Here is a 20053-nt window from a genome sequence, read left to right as displayed (position 1 = left end):
AGGGCATAAAAAAATGGCGGGACGGGCATCTTTGCCGAGTGTTTTCTTAAATACACTCGGCAAAGATGGAAACGTCGCCGAGTGTAATTAAGAAAACACTCGGCAAACCCTGAAAAGTTCGCCGAGTGTAATGAAGGAAACACTCGGCAAAGATTTAGATTTCGCCGAGTGTCGGCCGTCAGACACTCGGCAAAGCTTCCGTCGCCGTGACAGCCCGTCAACGTCTTTGTACCGAGTGTCATATTTTGCCGAGTGTATTGCGGCACTCGGCAAAGGTTTTGCCGAGTGCCCGATGGTCGACACTCGGCAAACACACTGTTTGCCGAGAAAAACTTTGCCGAGTAAGGTTCGCCGAGTGTTACACTCGGCAAACCGTTTGCCGAGTGTATTTGGCCCTTCGCCGAGTGCCTGGGGCACTCGGCAAAGTTACTGTATCCGGTAGTGCTGATTGCTGCCAGACTAGGCTGCTTCCAGATGATATAGCACAGTAGCACCACTAGAGTACTGGTTCTTACAGATTTCACAATGAATTTGTTATGTCAGGCGAAGCCAACTCTAGTTAACCGAGTGTACAAAGAGGGGGGGGGGGATATAGATTCAAAACCCGGTTAGAAACTGGGTGACAACTTATTTATATAAGTTTTAGTTAAGTTGATATCTAATTGTTCATGAAGTTGGGTTCAAACTTCATGAACAAACAAGTGGAAACTTCATTAAGACTTGGGTGACAACATAATCGTGAAGATTGAGTGTCAACTTCGATGGAAATTAAAATAGATAGCTAGCACCTTTATGGATCTTATATACTTATTTACATATGAGTCAACTCAGTGGCAGCTTCATCTCGTCAAGCAAGCTCTAGGTTGCAACCAAGGTTAGACCAGCAAAATTGTAACCAGACCTGGACATTATCATTACACACACAACCAATACAAGAAAAATTGCGTACCTGAGGTAGAGTATTACTCCTCATTATACTGAAAGCCTGAACTTGTATAAACATGTATGTCATGTGTTTTGTCTATGATCCAGTTCATAGTCGAGGTCTGTTGATATTCCCAAACCACTGATGATATCACAATCATGAACACTAGGATATGTGTAAAACTAACCTCCTTAGCTATGTCAATCCGCATGATCCGCAACACACGACATTCCATTGAAGACGTGTATATGAGACAGCCGCCAGGTTTTGAGGATGCAAAGTGTTCTGATTTTGTGTGCAGACTAGACAAGGCGTTATATGGCTTGAAACAAGCTCCTCGAGCCTGGTATGCTCGGCTCAGTTCAAAATTGTGTGATCTTGAGTTTAAGGCTTCAAAATCAGATACTTCGCTATTTATCTACTCAAAAGGAGGTGTCACAATCTTCATGCTTATATATGTGGATGATATCGTTGTAGCTCATCATCTGAGGCTGTGGCAGCGTTACTAAAGGATTTGAAAGAGGAGTTTGCCCTTAAAGATCTCGGAAGTCTAAACTATTTTCTTGGTATAGAAGTTCAGCCGATGCAAGAAGGTATTCAATTGTGTCAAGAAAAATATGCAAGAGATATTTTGACGAGAGTTGGTATGTTGAATTGCAAAGAATCACCAACTCCCTTGTCCTCAGCTGAAAGGATGTCAAGGGAAGATGGAGAACTTCTGTTGCCTGGTGACTCAACTCGATACCGAAGCATAGTAGGGGCGTTGCAATATTTGACTCTGACTCGGCCAGATATAGCATTTGCTGTAAACAAAGTTTGTCAGTTCCTGCATGCGCCAACAACAACTCATTGGAGTACAGCAAAGAGGATCTTAAGATATGTTAAAGGAACGATCAGTATGGGATTGAGTATTAAAGCATCAGACTCAGTTATGGTTAGAGCATTCTCTGATGCAGACTGGGCAGGATGTGTTGATGATCGTCGGTCGACAGGAGGGTTTGCTGTCTTTTTTGGGCCGAACCTGATTTCTTGGAGTGCCAGGAAACAGCCTACGGTGTCAAGATCTAGTACAGAAGCTGAGTACAAATCTCTTGCTAATGCTACTGCTGAATTAATTTGGGTAGAGACGTTGCTAAGAGAATTGGGAGTAAAATATCAAATTCCTCATCTATGGTGTGATAACCTTGGAGCAACATATCTCTCAGCAAATCCAGTGTTTTATGCAAGAGCTAAGCACATTGAGATTGATTTTCACTTTGTGCAAGAAAGGGTTACAAAGAAACAGTTGGAGATTCGGTTTATACCCTCAGTAGATCAACTAGCAGATGGTTTTACAAAAGCGCTTGCTACACAGAAATTTGAGATGTTCAGACACAATCTTAACATGGTTAAGAAACCGGGTTAAGATTGAGAGGGGCTGTTAAGCAAAACGTGTTGGTACAGGACTACTCAGGTGTAACGCACGGCAACCTGGTTGAGGTATGACGCAAGGCAAGGATAAGGTGCACGAGTCTATCCAGCTTCGAGAGATAGAGTCCTAGAATATTGTAACGTCTTTGTAACAGATAGATAGAGATAGGATGGTTTAACCGTATGCTAAAAAGACAAGCTGTAATCTATCTCATGTATTTGTGACAGCCTCCAACACTATATAAACACGGAACCGTGGGATGCGAGTTTGCTAACCACGTTTACCAAATTGTTCTACATATTTTTCATCATGGACACTAGGATATGTGTAAAACTAACCTCCTTAGCTATGTCAATCCGCATGATCCGCAACACACGACATTCCACGAAATTGGGTTTGCATTTGGCTCATGTCATGACAAACCTCCGTCTCGCTGAATAGATGATGTGACCCGTGATGCTTGTCAATCAGCGTTGAGTTCTTCATTTATAGTTTCTGTTGAATGGATCCTAAAGCATATCAACTTTGAAAATCATTCAAATAGGGAAGCAGATTTTGATACTACTATTCACAGAATATTGATCACACGATTTCATTTTTTTTTTGTTCTCCACTTTTTGCATTGAGTGGACCACCTTCTTTCCTAAGCGCTGGTACCTTTGGTACCTTTTGTAGGTAAGGTAAATTAATCCTCCACTCAACCCTCCCAAGTGTTCCTTTGCATGTTTTCCAGTATAAGAAAAATAATTGATTCGATAGAGAAATTAAGCTCCATGTAGTAAAAAAAAATGTTCCACACGTGATAGCTTGAGTAGAAGCGTGGGCGGAGCAAGACGTACAACACTAGGACGACAACGAGGAACAAGGCAGCATTAGAGTAACAGCATGGAGCAAGGAAGGATTAAAAGTTTGCTCACACCCTTTTTATTTTTACAATGTTCTAGTACAAACTATTGTTTGAAACGTACAAAATAATTGTTAAAGGTATGGGTCAAAGCAGAATATTAGGCTGAATCGGGAACTCCTATAAGAAGGTAGGTAAGCAACTCATTTCATATTAAATCCATGTACAATATTTTTTTTAATATCCATCAATATTTGTTGACATTTATCAATATTTTTTTTAAAAAAGTCTGACTTAATTGTTATCAACATTTCTTGACATTAACCACATTTTTTTATATATACCAACATTTTTCTTTAATTTTTTTTACATTCACCAAATTATTACTTCACAATACAAATTTTTTGACGTAAAAAATATTGAGATAATTTATCTAAAATGTTGAGATAGTTTGTTGGAATAGTTTGTTGGACGTTGTGGGTCAGTTACAGATGTTTAGCGGATATGATTTTCCGGCTGAAACTGTCGTTTAATGGGCCGCGTTGTACTTTTTAACCCACCTGAAGATCGCCGGGCCACATCCGCTGGACTTGGCCCGTCCGGAAGCCTCGCCGCATCTCGCGCTTTCTTCGTCTTTGCAGGAATGCTGGCCTGCGCCGCCTTTGCTGAAGCTGCCCCAAAAATCCCCAAACGACCAAGAGCACCGAAGGCCTCCAAACCCTCGCCGTCATGCCGCCGCCTCCCGGATTGGACGCTGGCGACGGCGTCACTCTTCCCTCGCGCTCGGCCATCATTGGCGGCACGGCGGCTGGCTACCACCTGCTCGACATCGAGGGGTACTCGCACACCAAGGACCTCCCCACCGGCCAGTGCATCAGGTCTCGCCCTTTCACTGTCGGCGCGGGGGGTTCCTCCTGGCGGATCCTCTACTACGGTACTACCCGAACGGCGACCAATCTGATGCCGCGGAGTTCATATCCGTCTTCCTCGAATTTGACCAGGGCATCGCCGAGTCCGTGGAGGCGCAAGTCAAGTTCAGCCTGCTCGATCAGACCGGGGAGCCGGTGCCGTCGCACAGCCAGATGACAACCACGCGCAAGTTCTGCACGGACGACGGTAGAGGTCATGGCTCGAGGAGTCAGGCCATCTCAAGGATGACCGCTTCACCATCAGGTGCGACGTCTTCGTCCCCAAGGAGCTCCGCACGGAGCACAGGCCCGTGGACCTCGTCGCGGTGCCGCCGTATGACCTCCACCTGCATCTTGAGCGTCTCCTGGCGGCCAAAACTGGGGCCGATGTCACGTTCGAGGTCGGTGGCGAGACGCTCCGGGCGCACAGATGCATTCTTGCAGCCAGGTCGACAGTGTTTGAGGCAGAGCTCTCCGGCCAGATGAAGGAGAGCGCGGACGCCACCGTCATACGCGTGGATGACATGGATGCCGGAGTGTTCAGAGCCTTACTTTGTTTCATCTACACGGACGGACTACCGGATTGTCCACCTATGGAAAAGGCTGCGATGTCTCAGCATTTGCTTGTTGCGGCTGACAGGTATAACCTGGAGAGGCTGAAGCTGATTTGTGAAGATAACATGTGCGCGCACATCGGTATGGGCTCTGTGGCGTCCATCTTGGTGTTGGCTGAGCAGCACCACTGCCATGGGCTCAAGGAGGCATGTTTCCAATTCCTCTCCTCACCATTGACTCTGAATGCCGTTATGGCAACTGATGACTTTGAGCATTTAACTAGAAACTGCCCTGCTGTGTTTAAGGAGCTGATGTCCAATATTGCGGCTCGGGTGCCTCTTGGATACTAAGAATCAAGGCGCAAAGACATTGTGTGTTAATAGGTATGTTTTTGTCAGGATGACATGCATGCCACGGATGTGTGAAATTGCTGCTCGCCTGTCCATTAATTGATTGCAAAGAAGCAAGATGAGGGGCCATTGGGTTTCAATGGGGATTTTTGGTCAGGATGATAAGAGCTGCAGCCTAGTACTAGTAGTTCTATGTATAGCCTTATCCTTAAAAGGGAGGCCACACACCTCTATCTTCATTTTGTTTGATCATCATATCCTGTATGGGTTATTAACTGTGGAACCATGCTATCTATTTTCTATAATCAAGAATTGTGAACAATTGTGACAATGTGATAATAGTCCAGTTAATTTTAAACCCCCGCATCAATATGAAAGCCTTCTTTCATACATACCCAAAGGTATTGTAGTGCTGATGCATACGTGCATTTTGTATGTTATTGACCTATGAGCATGCTGTTTCAACTATCAAGTATATATGGTGCTTGGATATACTATTATATCCATTGACTTCGACAAACCTTTACTAGCCATGCCTGTTTGATGTAAACAAATATTTATAAGTTGTGGTGACCACATTTAGAAGTAATTAAAACAGGAGTTAATTTGGATTTTTCATTTTTATGATTGCTCAATAATTCTTACACTTGGAATGGATTGTCATTTTTTGGTCGTTTATCAGTTTATTAGTTTAGCTTACTCTTGATCTATTAAGTCCAAGAAACCATTTCTTATGCTATCCTCTTACTAAGTTTATGTTATTGACCTATGAATAGATTGAGTATGTCGTAAGTAGTGGCAGTCCATCTAGCAAGTTAACACTTAACAAGAGTTTATTTGACAAGGGCACAATTGGATAGTACAATTAAACATCACCTTTTTCTGCCATATTACGAAAAAATTAGCATTTTCATCATGAAACTAATTTTATGTAAAATTTATTTGGCCAAACTGGTGCTAAATCGCTTGCCTATTGTTCTTTAACTCGTGTTTGTTCTGAACTGAAAAATGGCCATTGTTGTTTCACGAAATGAAACTTTATGATGCTGTCATTCTCAAGAGATATCAAATCAATTCTGTTTGATGTGTAATGGGTGTGTACTTGTGCGTTGTTTTTTCATTCAAAATATGCCTTTGCTCAGTTCAGCAGGATAGGCAGGAACCTGAAAGTAAGACTCGCCTCTGGGTGCTAATTTGTTTTCTTGTATATTCTTCTGGAAGATATCTCTTAAAATAGGTAAATGAGTTTATCAGCCCCAGTAGCGGTTATGACTAGTCCATGGCTTAAACCGACTGAGTAGCATGATGGCACCTGCTTGGTGAGGAAATTCCTGAAGCCTTTGGTTGCTGAGCATTTGATTAGAAATCCAATTTCTTATTTCTTTTACAGTTTAAATTATTATTCCATCTCCTGGTGAAAACACAAACATGGATCTCTGCTGATCACTGGGCTTCTAGAATAGCTTGCTTTTTTTTCTTGGCGGCGCGATGAAGATAGTTGGATGGCATCTCCATCTGCTGGTCAAGTTTAAATTCAGCAAGATCGTGCAGGCACCTGCGGGGTGTCTGATGTTGGCCTGTTAGTGGTCTATGCTTTGCAGAAAATGGTTCCTGAAATTTGTGACGGCTATTACACTGCAAACAAGCCAATGATCTCTCTGCTAGGTGATTTTGTCTACTTATGGTGTGGGCTTGTTGATGCTCGGGCCTTATCCGTTCTTATTATGCTATATATGAACTCTTCATGCTAAGATTGGGCAGTTGCATGAACTCATCATGCCAAGATTGGGAAGATATGCAACGGCGAATATATGTAAGGTCCGATGATGATATTCTATCGCATTACCAGATATGCTCTTCACCGTATAGCTATCCATTATCACAATAAACAGCATGCTGGTACCAACTTTGCATTGAAGATGTATTGAGTTCTTCTCAGTCATTTATAGAAATGGTGGATTTGTGCAGGTGAGTTAAGCATCTTATAATGAATAATCCCTTCTCATCCTGATTTATCTAAAGCTTTCTCTGGAAAATATATTCATTCTAGGTCAGTGTTTTTAAAGGTCCATGGTTCCCAAGAATCCACAATTCATCCTTGTCATTTGATGAGTTGACAGGATCAAGTTATGGACTGATTGATCATGTTGATAGCAACTTGACGGGAGCCAGTTTCACAAGGTCATGATTGTCGGTATCTTCCTCTGATTAACTTGTTCTTTTTACCTGTGTCCTGAATAGGTACATGGAACAGTTTAATGTTCTCGCCAAAGACCCAAGATCTTATTGTTCCGAACTTCCGATATTATGGGGGCAACCCCATTTTTATTATTGCAACATTTTACCGTCCCTTATCTGCATCAATATCTCAGTGACACATGATACCCACTCGTGTTAGTGGCATTGGCCACTATTGAAGAACTCACCTTCCATTCGTTCCCTTTTGTCCCGGTTTAAAGTTAGCCCGTGACTAAAGGTGGCGCGTCATGGTAGGCCAGATTTGGGGGAGCTTTAGTCCTGATTGGTATTTACAACCAGGACTAAAGCCCCCCACTTTAGTCCCGGTTATAACGGCTAGATTTTCCCTACTGACGGTGGGCCCCTTTTGTCCCGGTTGGAATTTCCAACCGGGACAATATCTCCTCCTCTATAAAAATACAAGACAAAGATCTCTTCTTCCTCCTCCAGCCCGAGCCACTCCACTCCACTCCACCAGAAAGCTTCATCCTCCTCTCTCCATGGCGACGAAGCAAGCCTAGGGAAGGTGCTATCCGAATTTTTTTTCTTATTTTCGTGGGAATTTCACTCATCCAAAGTATCATGAAAGTTAGGTAATTCATTCTCCTTTCATTTATTGTTGTTATACTTTGTTTTATGCTTTAGAGAGGGAGAAAAATGAGTTGGTTAGAATGAGGAAGAATGGAGAGGATTTTTATTTATACATATTTTTGAGCTAGAATGTGATGGATAGTTTGCTTGTTATATACGATTCGTATTAGTTAAAACAACTTGATGTGTGTGAGAATGTGAGGGGGAATGGAGAGGATTTTGAGCAATGGATGCAAATGGACCGGCAATGGATGTACCACCTCTGTTCCTCCAATCCTGGTTAACAGAACGTGCTTACGCTATGTTGGACCATTATTTTAGGATAATTGGTTACGTAAAGTCCACTATGGAGTGTCTGTAATCTTTAGTGCATATGTATCTTTATTATCTTGCATATGTATCTTTATTATCTTGTTATGAGTGTAATCTCTATATGTATCTTTAGTGATTATTATAAATGTGGAATGGTGTAATTTTCATGTGAATTGTTTCAATCCATTATGAAGGTTTATTGGTGTAAATTATGAATATTAATCAAGTTCTTCATCTAATATGAAGACCTATGTCCATTTCTCGCATAATACGATGCAGATGGACCGACAATGGATGTATAACGCGGACAAACGGACTAAGAAGTTTGTCGATGGCTTGCATTATTTTCTCGAAGTGGTCAAAGCGAACAAGCCAGAGAACGAGTTCATATGTTGTCCATTCTTCCAATGCAGTAACAAGAAGGACTATTCATAGGCTTCCTGTGGGAATAGAGGACTATTCCCAGCCACTTGTTTAGATACGGTTTGGACCAAGCACGGTGAAAGAGAGGTTATAATGGAAGACGGCAAAGAAGAGGGCAATTGTAACAACATTTCGGACTAAGTTGCAGGTCAAGCTTTTGCAGATATTACAATGGGCGAGGCTGATGAAGATGAGTTTGCAGAAGATGGCCCTACTGATGACCTTGGTCAGGTGCTACGGGATGCACACAGAGATTGCGAAACTATGAAGGAATCAGAAAAGTTACAGTGCATGATTAATGATCATAAAAACTTGTTGTACCTAGATTGCAAATAGGGGCATAAAAAATTAGGTATCACACTAAAATTTGGAAGGCTAAAAATGGTGTGTTCGATAAGGCAATACAGGGGATGTTGAACATTGTCAAAAAGATTCTTCCTGAGAATAATGAATTGCCATCCACAACTTATGAAGCTAAACAGATTGTTTGCCCTCTGGGATTGGAGGTTCAGAAGATACACGCATGCCCTAATGACTGTATCCTCTATCATGGTGATGAATACAAGAAATTGGATGCTTGTCCCGTGTGCGGAGCGCTGTGGTATAAGATCAAGCGAGATGATCCTGGTGATATTGAGGGGCAGCCTCCCAAGAAGAGAGTTCCCGTGAAGGTGATGTGGTATTTCCCTGTAATACCACGTTTAAGGCATTTGTTCAAAAACAAGACGAATGCTAAGTTGATGCGATGGCACAAAGAAGAACGTAAGCAAGATGAGATGCTGAGACACCCCACGGATGGGGCTCAGTGGAGATCAATTGATAGAGCATTCCCAGACTTTGAAAGTGATGCAAGTAACATAAGGTTTGGTTTAAGTACTGATGGATTCAATCCATTTGGTGAGTTGAGTATTGGTCATAGTACTTAGCCTGTGACCCTTTTTATGTTCAACCTTCCTACTTGGATGTGCATGAAGCGGAAGTTCATTATGATGCCGGTGCTTATCCAAGGACCAAAACAACCCGGTAATGACATTGACGTGTACCTAAGACTGTTGGTTGATGAACTTTTACTGCTCTGGAAGGAAGAAGGTGTACGTGTGCGGGATGAGGATAAACAAGAGAGCTTTAATCTACGAGCATTGTTGTTCGTAATCATTAATGATTGACCTACACTGAGTAACCTTTTGGGATAAACAAACAAGAGATATTGGGCCTGCACCCACTGTTTAGACAACACAGATAGCATGTATTGGAAGCATTTTAAGAAGGTCGTCTATATGGACCATCGTCGATTTTTCCCTACTAACCACCCGCTAAGAAAGAGAGGGATGCATTTGAAAGGTGCGCCAGACCATCATAAAAAACCTGCTCACCATAATGGAAAGCGTGTCTTTGAGATGATAAAGGATGTAAGGATAGTCTTTGGAAAAGATCTTCGTAGCGAACCTATTCTGAACGATGATAATGGACATGCACCCATGTGGAAGAAGAAGTCAATATTTTGGAAGCTACCGTATTGGAAAATCCTAGAGGTCCGCAACGCAATAGACGTGATGCACGTGATAAAGAATCTTTGCGTGAACGTGCTAGGCTTCATGGGTGTTTATGGGAACTTAAAAGATACATTGGAAGCACGACAGGACCTGAAACATATGGGGCAATGAGATGACCTACATCCGGAAAAGAGAGATAACGGATAGCACTACTTACGTCCTACCAGTTACACTCTCAGCAAGGAAGAGAATGATAGCATGTTTGAATACTTGAATAGTATCAAGGTCCTGTCTGGGTACTCCTCAAATATAAAAGGAATAATAAATATGAAAGAAAAGAAGTTCACAAATCCCAAGGCTCATGATTGCCATATGTTGATGACCCAGTTGCTTCCGGTTGCACTGAGGGTTATTCTACCAGAGAATGTCCGATTGCCGCTCATTAAGCTATGCACATTTTTCAATGCAATTTCGCAGAAGGCAATCGATCCAACCAAGCTAGTAAGACTACAGCACGATGTGGTGCAATGTCTTGTCAGCTTAGAGTTGGTATTTCCACCATCCTTCTTTAATATTATGATGCACCTCCTGGTTCACCTAGTAAAACAGCTTACTATTCTCGGTCCAGTATTTCTGCAGAATATGTGGCCTTTTGAGAGGTTCATGTCAGTTTAAGAAAATATGTTCATAATCGTGCCCGTCCTCAAGAAAGCATCACCAAGAGATATGGAATAGAGGAGGTCATTGAGTTTTGTATTGGTTTTATTGACTCAATTTAATTTATTGGGGTTCCAACTTCACATCATGAGGGGAGGATGCGGAGAACGGACACCCTTGGAAGGAAATCAAGTTTGAGTAATGATACTGATTTGTTGACAAGGCACACTACACTGTTCTGCAACAATCATTCTTTGTGGCTCCATATATCGAGCAACACAAAAACAGATGCGGGATCAGCTAGAGAAATTATTGGTGAAAGTATACAATTTCTTGGACAAAAAAAATTACAAGGAATACATACTAGTGCCATACAACTATGAAGTGTGTCTATACCTTCTATTTTCGTCTTCTTTTTCCTTACCTGATTAATGTTAGTTAGCTCTAATATGAACATTTACGTATGCAGTTTCCACTGGATCCTCCTAATAATTGAGCCTGATAGAAGCCACATCATTGTCTTTGATTCGTTGAGATAAAAACCGATGGACTACCAAGACATTCAAGACATGCTAAACTTGTAATAATTCTGGACCTTTATCTCTATGCAAAAGTTTGTTTCCTAAATTTTCACCTAACACTATGTTATTCATTAATTTAATCCGCAGTGCATGGAGACAATTCCTCAAGAAACACAAAGGTCCATTAAAAAAAACTTATATGGAACACAGACTTCCTGGTACGTATGAAGTTTGCACATTTTGTACATTCTATAGCACAAATATTTCATAACTTTTTTTCCCACTGAAGTGCTTAAGACAGGAACCCAGGAATAATCTATGTGGCTACTACATCTGTGAGCACAAGCATAGTTTTGTGGGACCTAAGGCAAGATGATGCCGCATAACTATAAAGTACGTAAAATGAAACTATTAATAGTTAATTATTTTCTAGCTTCTAATATAATTGTTCGTGTAACATTCACATATTTCTAAATTATAGATGTATAATATTTAACTAAAACTCTTGGAGAAGGAAAGAATAGGGGCAATATGTGAAGGCCTCATGGGATTCCTGATGGACGAGGTGGTAAATCCACAAGGAGAATTTTATTACGATAGATGAAAATTAGACGCGCCAAGCAACACCTTGACGGGAAGATCCTAGGAATGACTGGAACAAATTTTTGTATATATATATACTAATTTTATAAATATTATAGTTTGATTTGTATAATATGCTAAGATTTGTATAGGACGTAGAATTGTATATATATAGTAATTGTATAAATATTAGTTTGATTTATATAAATACTAGTTTAATTTCATTATAAAAAACAAGTCTTAACTACTAAAGGGTAACTAAAGGGGTACATGATGCATGAAATTACAGGCGCCATGCCGGCGCCTGCACGGCGCGCGCCATGCCCCCTTTAGTCCCGGTTGGTCTGTCCCACGCCTGACGTGGTAGCTCCTGTATCCTGGACTAAAGGAGTTCTTTAGTCCCGAATCATTCTTTTCGTCTCGAAAACTATATCCTGGATAGTTTTTAGACAAATTTGGCCACTACCCACCGGGACCGGGACTAAAGGGGAGGTTTCCAGTAGTGGGCGAATAAGGGATTGGGGAATGCAATCAAAGCAAAGGGAGTAGGATATGCGCCTTGTATACTGATGTGCTTGTGGAAAAATAAAAACCAAAGGCTACAAAGGGGGGAGGGGGACTGCATACATTCTGATGATGCATGGCACCAAAATGGGAGAGAACAGCAGCACTGAGTCTAGGAGAGTGCTGACACTGACACGAGTTGTGTACTTCGCATTCCTATAGAAAAGACGTCTAGCATATAGCACTCAGCCCACTTATGTTTCAATAAGTAAATGCTGTCCAGCCAAGTCGATTTGCTAACTTTTTCTCTCATAGCATCAAACGCTACTTCAAATTCTTCCTTTTCTTCATACTGATACATGCAAGAACTGAAGTCTAATAGGATACTTGTCTCCTCTTCATTCTCGGTCTCTTCTTCGTTCTCATACTCTTTTTCGTTATGAGAACACAAGTGCTTCAGTGCATTCTGTGATATATGCCGAGTACATAGACCATGTCATGCAGTAGTGAAGACCTCAGACACAGCCTTTCCCATTGCAATATCCTGATCAGTAAAAATTGTTTGAGGTTGCTTGTTGTTATGTGTTGACAAAAATGCATTGAATAACCACTTGAATGACTCAAATGTCTCATCATACATCAAAGCTGCTCCAAATACCACGGTCTCTCTAAAGTGGTTGAAACCCACAAACACACCAAACGGTCTATATTCTTTATTGGTTCCAAAGGTAGTGTCAGATGTGATGACATCGCCAAAGTGAGCATAGTCGACACTCATCTTTGCATCAGCCCAAAATACGTTTGCTATCTGTTCTTCACAATCCAATTGTATGGCATGATGAAATGAAGGATTCTCCACGACTTTATCTTGAAAGTACTTTAGCAAACTTCCAGCCTCACCATACAACATCTCTCTTTGGCGTTTAGTTCGCAAATAATTCTTATGATCACGATGGGTGTACCCAAGGTTAGCTGATCCACCAATATATCGACCAAGAAACTCATGTGCTACTTTAGGTGCCATACCGGAATCATCAGCAACCTCAATATCAATAGCCTGGTGCTTAGAAATGTTCCTTTGTGATGGCATCAGATGACTCGTTTGTGCAGTTTGAAGAATGTGGTTGTGCTCAACAAATAAGTCATGTACCATATAAGTCCCATTTTCTCTGTCCAAAGTAATGCCCATGAGAACTCTACAACCTGTTCTTGTATGTGCTCGATTACGCTTGCCAATGCAGAACTTATTTTCAGTCCGAGAACCTTGATTTGAACAAACAAACGTACTCGTTGTTACCAATCCATCAAGAGGACTCTTGTTTGCGTAGCTCTTTCGAACATCAAAACCCATCCTGCCACCATATGTAACCTAGAAATCCCAAGCTTCATTGAAACTGCTAAATGTCATGCTCATTTGAGGAATCCAAAACGGAGTTGTAGCCACTCTACAGTTGTGAATAATGTGTCAATTCCGTGGGTCAACTGCAACAATCAAAACTATGTGATTTCCAAACAATCCTAAGAAATGTTTCAGAGATGTGACACAAACCTTGCAGACAATTCGTCGAGCACCTGCTGGGTGCCGTCCATGTTGCCATCAATTGTAGTTGCTGGGGTGCTTGCTGGAGCACTTGGCACCACGGGAGGACGCAATGGAGCGCGAGGGACTGGCGCGGCGCTAGCCTTCTTTGACGTGCCTGTCTGACTCAGCGCTAGCGCGGAGATCGCAGCACCTCCCGAAATAGCGGGATGAGGGCCTTCGACGATGGCAGTTCCGGATGGAGGAGGTTCCATGGGCACGGCAGCTCACCGGCCTCCCCTCATGGCCGCCGGTTCACTCTCGTGGATGAAGAAAATGGCGCCTTGCAGAATACTTTTCCCTCCAAAACCCGTAGCTGGCAGTAAAGAGAAACGGCGCTGCTAGTGCCCAGACATCGAAGTTTCCTATCGAACGCTCTGTTGCAACATTAAAATACAACACCTGCAACATCGAAAATATATAGTTGTAATATTGGAAAAATAAATATGTCATTCGTTTCTGGGATAGAAAATTCCCGCCGCAACATGAACGCTACGTTTCATGCAACAATCACTATGAAATAGAGAAAAATAATAGTTACAACATCAATGCTTCACTATCTCAACACATGTCGGAGCGTCCGATTTTTCTTCCTGGTCCGTACGCTTGTGTCTTAGCATCACCCAAAGAGAAAGGAGCAAACATGAAGTATGATCCTTGCCGTTTCTCGTCACTTGGAATGGCTCAGATGCCCTTACTGCTTACAGTGACAGTAGTCACTGCACACGATCTGTGCCCGCCGCGCACAAGCAACGCAAAAACCCATTTCCCCTCGCCGTCGCCGTCGTTTCTCTTCCACCCACGACCACCACCGATTTCGCCGCCCGCCCCCGCGCCCCACACCACCCGCCCCCTTGGTCCATGCCGGTATCCTCACCCTCACCGCCGCCGGCGACGGGGCCCCCTCGCGCTCCGCCTCCGCCATCGTCGCCGGCGCCGTGTGCGGCCACCACGTGCTCAAGGTTGCCGGCTACTCCCGCAGCAAGGACGACGGCCCCACCGGCACGCTCATCGACTCCCCGCCGTTCCGCGCGGGAGGGCGCACCTGGTTCGTCGAGTACCACCCCAACGGGAGCAGCTGGGAGGCCAGGGATTACATATCCCTGTTCCTCGCTCTCGACTATCCGGCCGCCGGCGACGTGAGTGCGCAGGTCAAGATCAGCCTGCACGACCAGTGTGGGAAGCCGGTGCCATCCTACAGCAGGACAACCGAGGTCGTCAATTTCTCCGAGCAGGGGAGCTGGGGGTTTTCTCAGTTCATCGAAAGGGGGATCCTGGAGAAATCAAAATATCTCAGGGACGATTTCTTCACCGTCAGGTTCGATGTCACTGTACTGAAGGATGTCCGCACTGAGGAAACGCCAGTCGTCGTGGCGCCGCCGCCGTCCGACATGCACTGCCATTTCGGCAAATTCCTGTCGAGCGAAGTGGGCGCAGATGTGAAATTCAGAGTCGGCAATCAGACATTCTCTGCACACCGGCTGGTGCTAGCTGCGCGATCGCCGGTGTTCAAAGCAGAGCTATGTGGCCAAGAGAAAGAGACCATCACCAGTCAAGTCATACCCATAGATGGCATGGAGGCAGAAGTGTTCAGCACTCTTCTTACATTCATTTACACAGACGCGTTGCCAGAGATGAAGGAGCAAGAGGAATCTGCAATGGCTCGGCAATTGCTTGTTGCCGCAGAGAGGTATCATCTAGTAAGGCTCAAGTTAATTTGTGAAGCTAAATTGTGCAAGCACATTGATGCAAACTTCGCGGCAACCATCCTGGCATTAGCAGAGCAGCATAACTGTCATGGGCTTAAGGAGGCAGTCATGAAATCTGATGCCTTTCTGCAGTTAGCCAGGAGTCACCCTAGCGTTCTGAAGCAGCTAATGTCCAGGGTTGTTCCTCGCTGGATTCTTTTCAGAAGGAAATCAAGGTCAAGGTCATGAACCTTGACGTTCTGGTCATGCTATTGCAATTACGCAGAAAGTTAAGGTGATCGATCTGCTGGCTTATACTAGTACTAACACTACTCTCTCCGGTCATTAAAGTATGACGTTCAAGACAAACACAACAGGCAGGAAGTAATACAATTATCCTGTCTGAATCGTCTTATGTAGTTGATGGAGGTAGTAATTATAAGCAGTATTATTGCCGAGAGTATAGGATGTACCTCTGCTTTTTTTTGTTTGGTTGCTGTATCCTTTATGGGGAACAATTAGCTGCAATGGCAGTCTATATTCAAAGGAAGTATCTTGTGCCAATGTGATGAACAATTTGTTCGGTTATAGGCACTGAATTTTCTACGATGTCTATTTTGTTCTTCGTATAATTCCCAAGCATTGCCATTGCATATTTCTGTCAGTGATCTTTCCAAAATTTTTTTTTCTGTCAGTGAACTATATATAGATGTCAAAAAGGCTGTGAAGTATGCTGCAGTTGTATTTTGCTTGGGATGCTCGTCCATGTCAATAGCCCATCTCCAGGAACTACAATTGCCAGGAACGCATATTTAATTTTATTGGCATTTTTCTAATAGTGCTAAGCTAATTTGATCTGTGCAGTGAGTAGTCAGGAGCCAGCACTGTAAAAATCTGGTGTATCTGTGTGTGCCTTCACTGTAAGAAGTTGTGTTTCTTGGCTCCTCTTGACGGTGACTGCATTTTGTTCTCTTAGGAATCTCCTGACAGAAAACCTGTTTTTCTCATGCATATTTTTCCCCAGTGATTATTGTCCTGTATGTTCATCCTCTTACAGAAGAATTCCTTTTTTGTAAACTTTAGTATATTAGCATGTCAAGCCTACTACAACCTGATACTTCCATCTTGATCTCTTGTTTGTTACTTTTATTCTTGCACTATTTGGAATGTTAATTGCTAATTAATCTAGTTATTCCCAAATCCTCTTTGGGTATATCTAACGGGTTATTCGCCATCACTGAAGTTGCTTGTAACGGTCAAACCTGCAAGTGTGGTTTTATTGGTACATTATTTCATCATCTCATCTAGTCATCTGTTCTCCCCTGAAACATCAGTATGTCGTCATTTCTTTCAAATACTGTTCTCTCCCCTGGATCAGAAAAGGTATATTTATTCAGTCATTTTTTTTATGATCAAATCTTTCTCATCCCGTCACAGAAATGGTGAATCTTTAGTCTGGTTATGCTTTGGATAGCTCCCTACTGTTCCGTTAATCCCGATGAACAGTCTTTCCATTGCTTGCTCACTCGCGTTCCGCTTTGCCAGATTACATGTTGAGAACTTGAGATGAAAACACTGGGCTGCTCAATCAAGTCTGCACTGCACATGCAGGGTGCATCGTTCGCAGTCATCCTCTCTCTAACACCATGACCATTCATCAATTATTTTGCTTTGGTTTATGTTGCAAGTTGTACCGGTCTTGAGGAGATTACCTTTATTTTTGCTTGATAAATCATAAGTGCCGATTCTGATTAGAAATGGAGTACTTTTGCATAAACTGCTACCGTACTCGAGAAAAAATGGAGTACTTTGAGCTTAATTTTGTGGAGTTCAATATACAAACTCTTTGTCATGGACCTGCAGTTGACAAGCAGATACTTTGTCAGATATTGCTGCCTTTGAAGAGAGAGACACACCACTCGCTACAATGCTAATTTATGAGATCATGTCTGATTTTTTTGGGTGATTCAACAAGCTCAGCATGTCAAACAGAATCGTTTGGGTTTCTAGGTGCATTGGCAAGCAGATTAATTGGATTTGCATTTTCAAGCTTTCCGGCCGTTGAATGACTTCTTTTGCTGCCGTCCGAAGCAATGGCTATGGTTGCTCTGCCCTTTGCGTTGACACACAATTAGTTTGAGCTATTATCATCGACCAAAGCAGTTTAACTGCTGTAGAGGTTGACAAACAACGAAAATATTGGTAAATGTGTTACATAAATGCATAGAAAACAAAAGATGTGTTTGAATTACAAGAAACGGTGAAAATTATATTTCTGGTGCATTTAAATAAAGAGAAAATGTGTTCTTTCGTTTCATAAAATCCTGAACTTTGGCCCTATTTTCATGGTAGAATAACTTATTTTTCAGTATAAAAAAACTATTTTTCAAGGGGCATTTGTGTTCTTGCCCCTGTTTTGAAGTGTATTTGTGATTTTCCCTCGACTATTTACAAGTCAATACGATTTTGCCCCTAGTCAACGGTCAAAACAGGGGTAAATACGCAAAAGATCAACAGCAAAATAACAATGACTTGTGAATAGTTGAGGGCAAAATCACAAAGTTAGAAAAATCAGATAAAAACACAATTGCACTTCAAAAGTAGAGGCAAGATCATAAAAAAAATTACAGGGATAACGCTCATATTGTAGGCTGTTTTGGTATTTATAAATTCATAATTTTCACTATGAATCTAGATATAAGTATATATCTAGCAGCATAATAAAATTTATGAATATAAAAATAGCAAAACGATCTACAATTTGAGACGGAAGAAGTCTTAAAGAATAAATAAGATTCCATTGTAGAGTTCCTTCGTGCAAAATACTCCTACTAAAATGATGTTGACCATGAATCTGCCCTGTTTTCACCAAGTGCAGAGCTATTTGGCGAGCGCGAGTGTGAGCTCTTGTTTACTTCCCTCCAAACTCCCAACTTTGACACTATGCAAAAAGAAGATTTCCCGTCACATCAAACTTGCGGTATATGCATGGAGTACTAAATGTAGACGAAATCAAAAACTAATTGCACAATTTTATTGTACTTTGCGAGACGAATCTTTTGAGCCTAATTAGTCAATATTTAGACAATAATTCACAAATACAAACAAAACACTACAGTGTCGCATTTATGGCAAAATGCCAATTTTACAACTCCCAACTTGGGAAGTAAACAAGGCCTTCCAACTGCAAATTATGGATTCCGTCACGGAGTCAAAGTTTCTCGGTGCTGACCCTGGCTCTTCGTCTCCCCAGTCCCCAATTGCACAGAGCAGAGCCCACGCAAAACCCTCCCAACTCCCCGTCGCCGTCGCCGGAGTTGCTACTCGCTACCCGCCGCCGCCCCCACCCCAGCCGAGCGCACGCCGCGCCCTACATTACCGCCCCCTCCATGCCGGGATCCGCACCCTCGCCCGCCGCGGGCGACGAGCCCCCCTCGCGCTCCGCGGCCTCCGCCTCCGCCATCGTCGCTGGCGCCGTGACCGGCTACCACGTGCTCAGGATTGTCGGCTACTCCTGCACCAAGGAGGTCCCCACTGGCCAGCGCATCGACTCCCGCCACTTCCGCGTTGGGGGCCGCACCTGGTTCGTGGTGTACCACCCGAACGGGAGCGCCGCCGACAACGCCGATTTCATATCGCTGTTCCTCGCCCTCCATGGCACCGCCGCCGAGGCCGTGAAGGCGCAGGTCACCATCAGCCTGCTCGACCAGGACGGGAACCCGGTGCCGTCGTACAGCTTTACCACCGAGTATGTCAATTTCTCGGAGAAGGGGAGCTGGGGCTACCCAAAGTTCATCGAAAGGCAGGCTTTGGAGAAATCGGAGCATCTCAGGGATGATTGTTTCACTGTCAGATTCGATGTGACTGTCATGAAGAATGTCCACACTGTGGAAGAACCATTCGTCGTGGTGCCGCCGTCTGACATGCACCGGCATTTTGGTGATCTCCTCTCCTGCAAAGAGGGCGCGGATGTCAAGTTCCGAGTCGGCAGGAAGACATTCTCTGCTCATCGGCTTGTTCTTTCGGCACGGTCGCCGGTCTTCAAGGCGGAGCTCTATGGATCCATGAAAGAGAGCACTACCTCCAGTGTCATACGCATAGATGACATGAAGGCCGAGGTGTTCGATGCTCTGCTTACTTTTATTTACACGGACACCTTACCAGCGATGAAGGAACAAGATGAATCTGCAATGGCTCAGCATTTGCTTGTCGCCGCAGACAGGTATAATCTGGAGAGGCTGAAGTTGATTTGTTAGGATAAATTGTGCAAACATATTGATACGGATTCTGCTGCCAGCATCCTGGCATTAGCGGAGCAGCACAACTGTCACGGGCTTAAGGATGCATGCTTTGCGTTTCTAAGCTCATCTAGCGCTCTTGATGCAGTCATGGAAACAGATGGCTTTGAGTACTTAACAGTTAGCTGCCCCAGGGTTCTGAAGGAGCTAATGTCCAAGCTTGTTCCTCGCTGA

At 43.2% G+C, this 20053-nt stretch overlaps 3 protein-coding genes and 1 pseudogene across 3 annotated transcripts; 3 read left to right on the top strand and 1 right to left on the bottom strand.

Moving 5' to 3' along the window:
• Positions 1 to 3909: 3909 nt before the first annotated feature.
• LOC101764885 (BTB/POZ and MATH domain-containing protein 2-like) lies at positions 3910 to 4993 on the top strand. The gene is made up of 2 exons (XM_022829709.1): positions 3910 to 4058; positions 4303 to 4993. The coding sequence occupies exons 1-2, from the start codon at positions 3910 to 3912 to the stop codon at positions 4991 to 4993; spliced, it is 840 nt and encodes a 279-aa protein (XP_022685444.1).
• Positions 4994 to 12810: 7817 nt separating this feature from the next.
• On the bottom strand, positions 12811 to 13665 carry LOC111258445 (protein FAR1-RELATED SEQUENCE 5-like). Its single transcript, XM_022829708.1, has one exon. The coding sequence runs from the start codon at positions 13663 to 13665 to the stop codon at positions 12811 to 12813; it is 855 nt and encodes a 284-aa protein (XP_022685443.1).
• A 398-nt stretch (positions 13666 to 14063) lies between these two features.
• On the top strand, positions 14064 to 15919 carry LOC101764477 (BTB/POZ and MATH domain-containing protein 2-like). Its single transcript, XM_022829707.1, has 2 exons — positions 14064 to 14156; positions 14610 to 15919. The coding sequence occupies exons 1-2, from the start codon at positions 14064 to 14066 to the stop codon at positions 15828 to 15830; spliced, it is 1314 nt and encodes a 437-aa protein (XP_022685442.1). The 3' UTR covers positions 15831 to 15919.
• Positions 15920 to 18970: 3051 nt separating this feature from the next.
• LOC101764072 lies at positions 18971 to 20053 on the top strand (annotated as a pseudogene).

The sequence above is a fragment of the Setaria italica genome, chromosome IX, assembly GCF_000263155.2.
Source record: "Setaria italica strain Yugu1 chromosome IX, Setaria_italica_v2.0, whole genome shotgun sequence".
NCBI lineage: Eukaryota > Viridiplantae > Streptophyta > Magnoliopsida > Poales > Poaceae > Setaria > Setaria italica.
The sequence above is the reverse complement of the archived record's forward strand: the minus strand, read 5'-3'. Positions and strand labels throughout refer to the sequence as shown.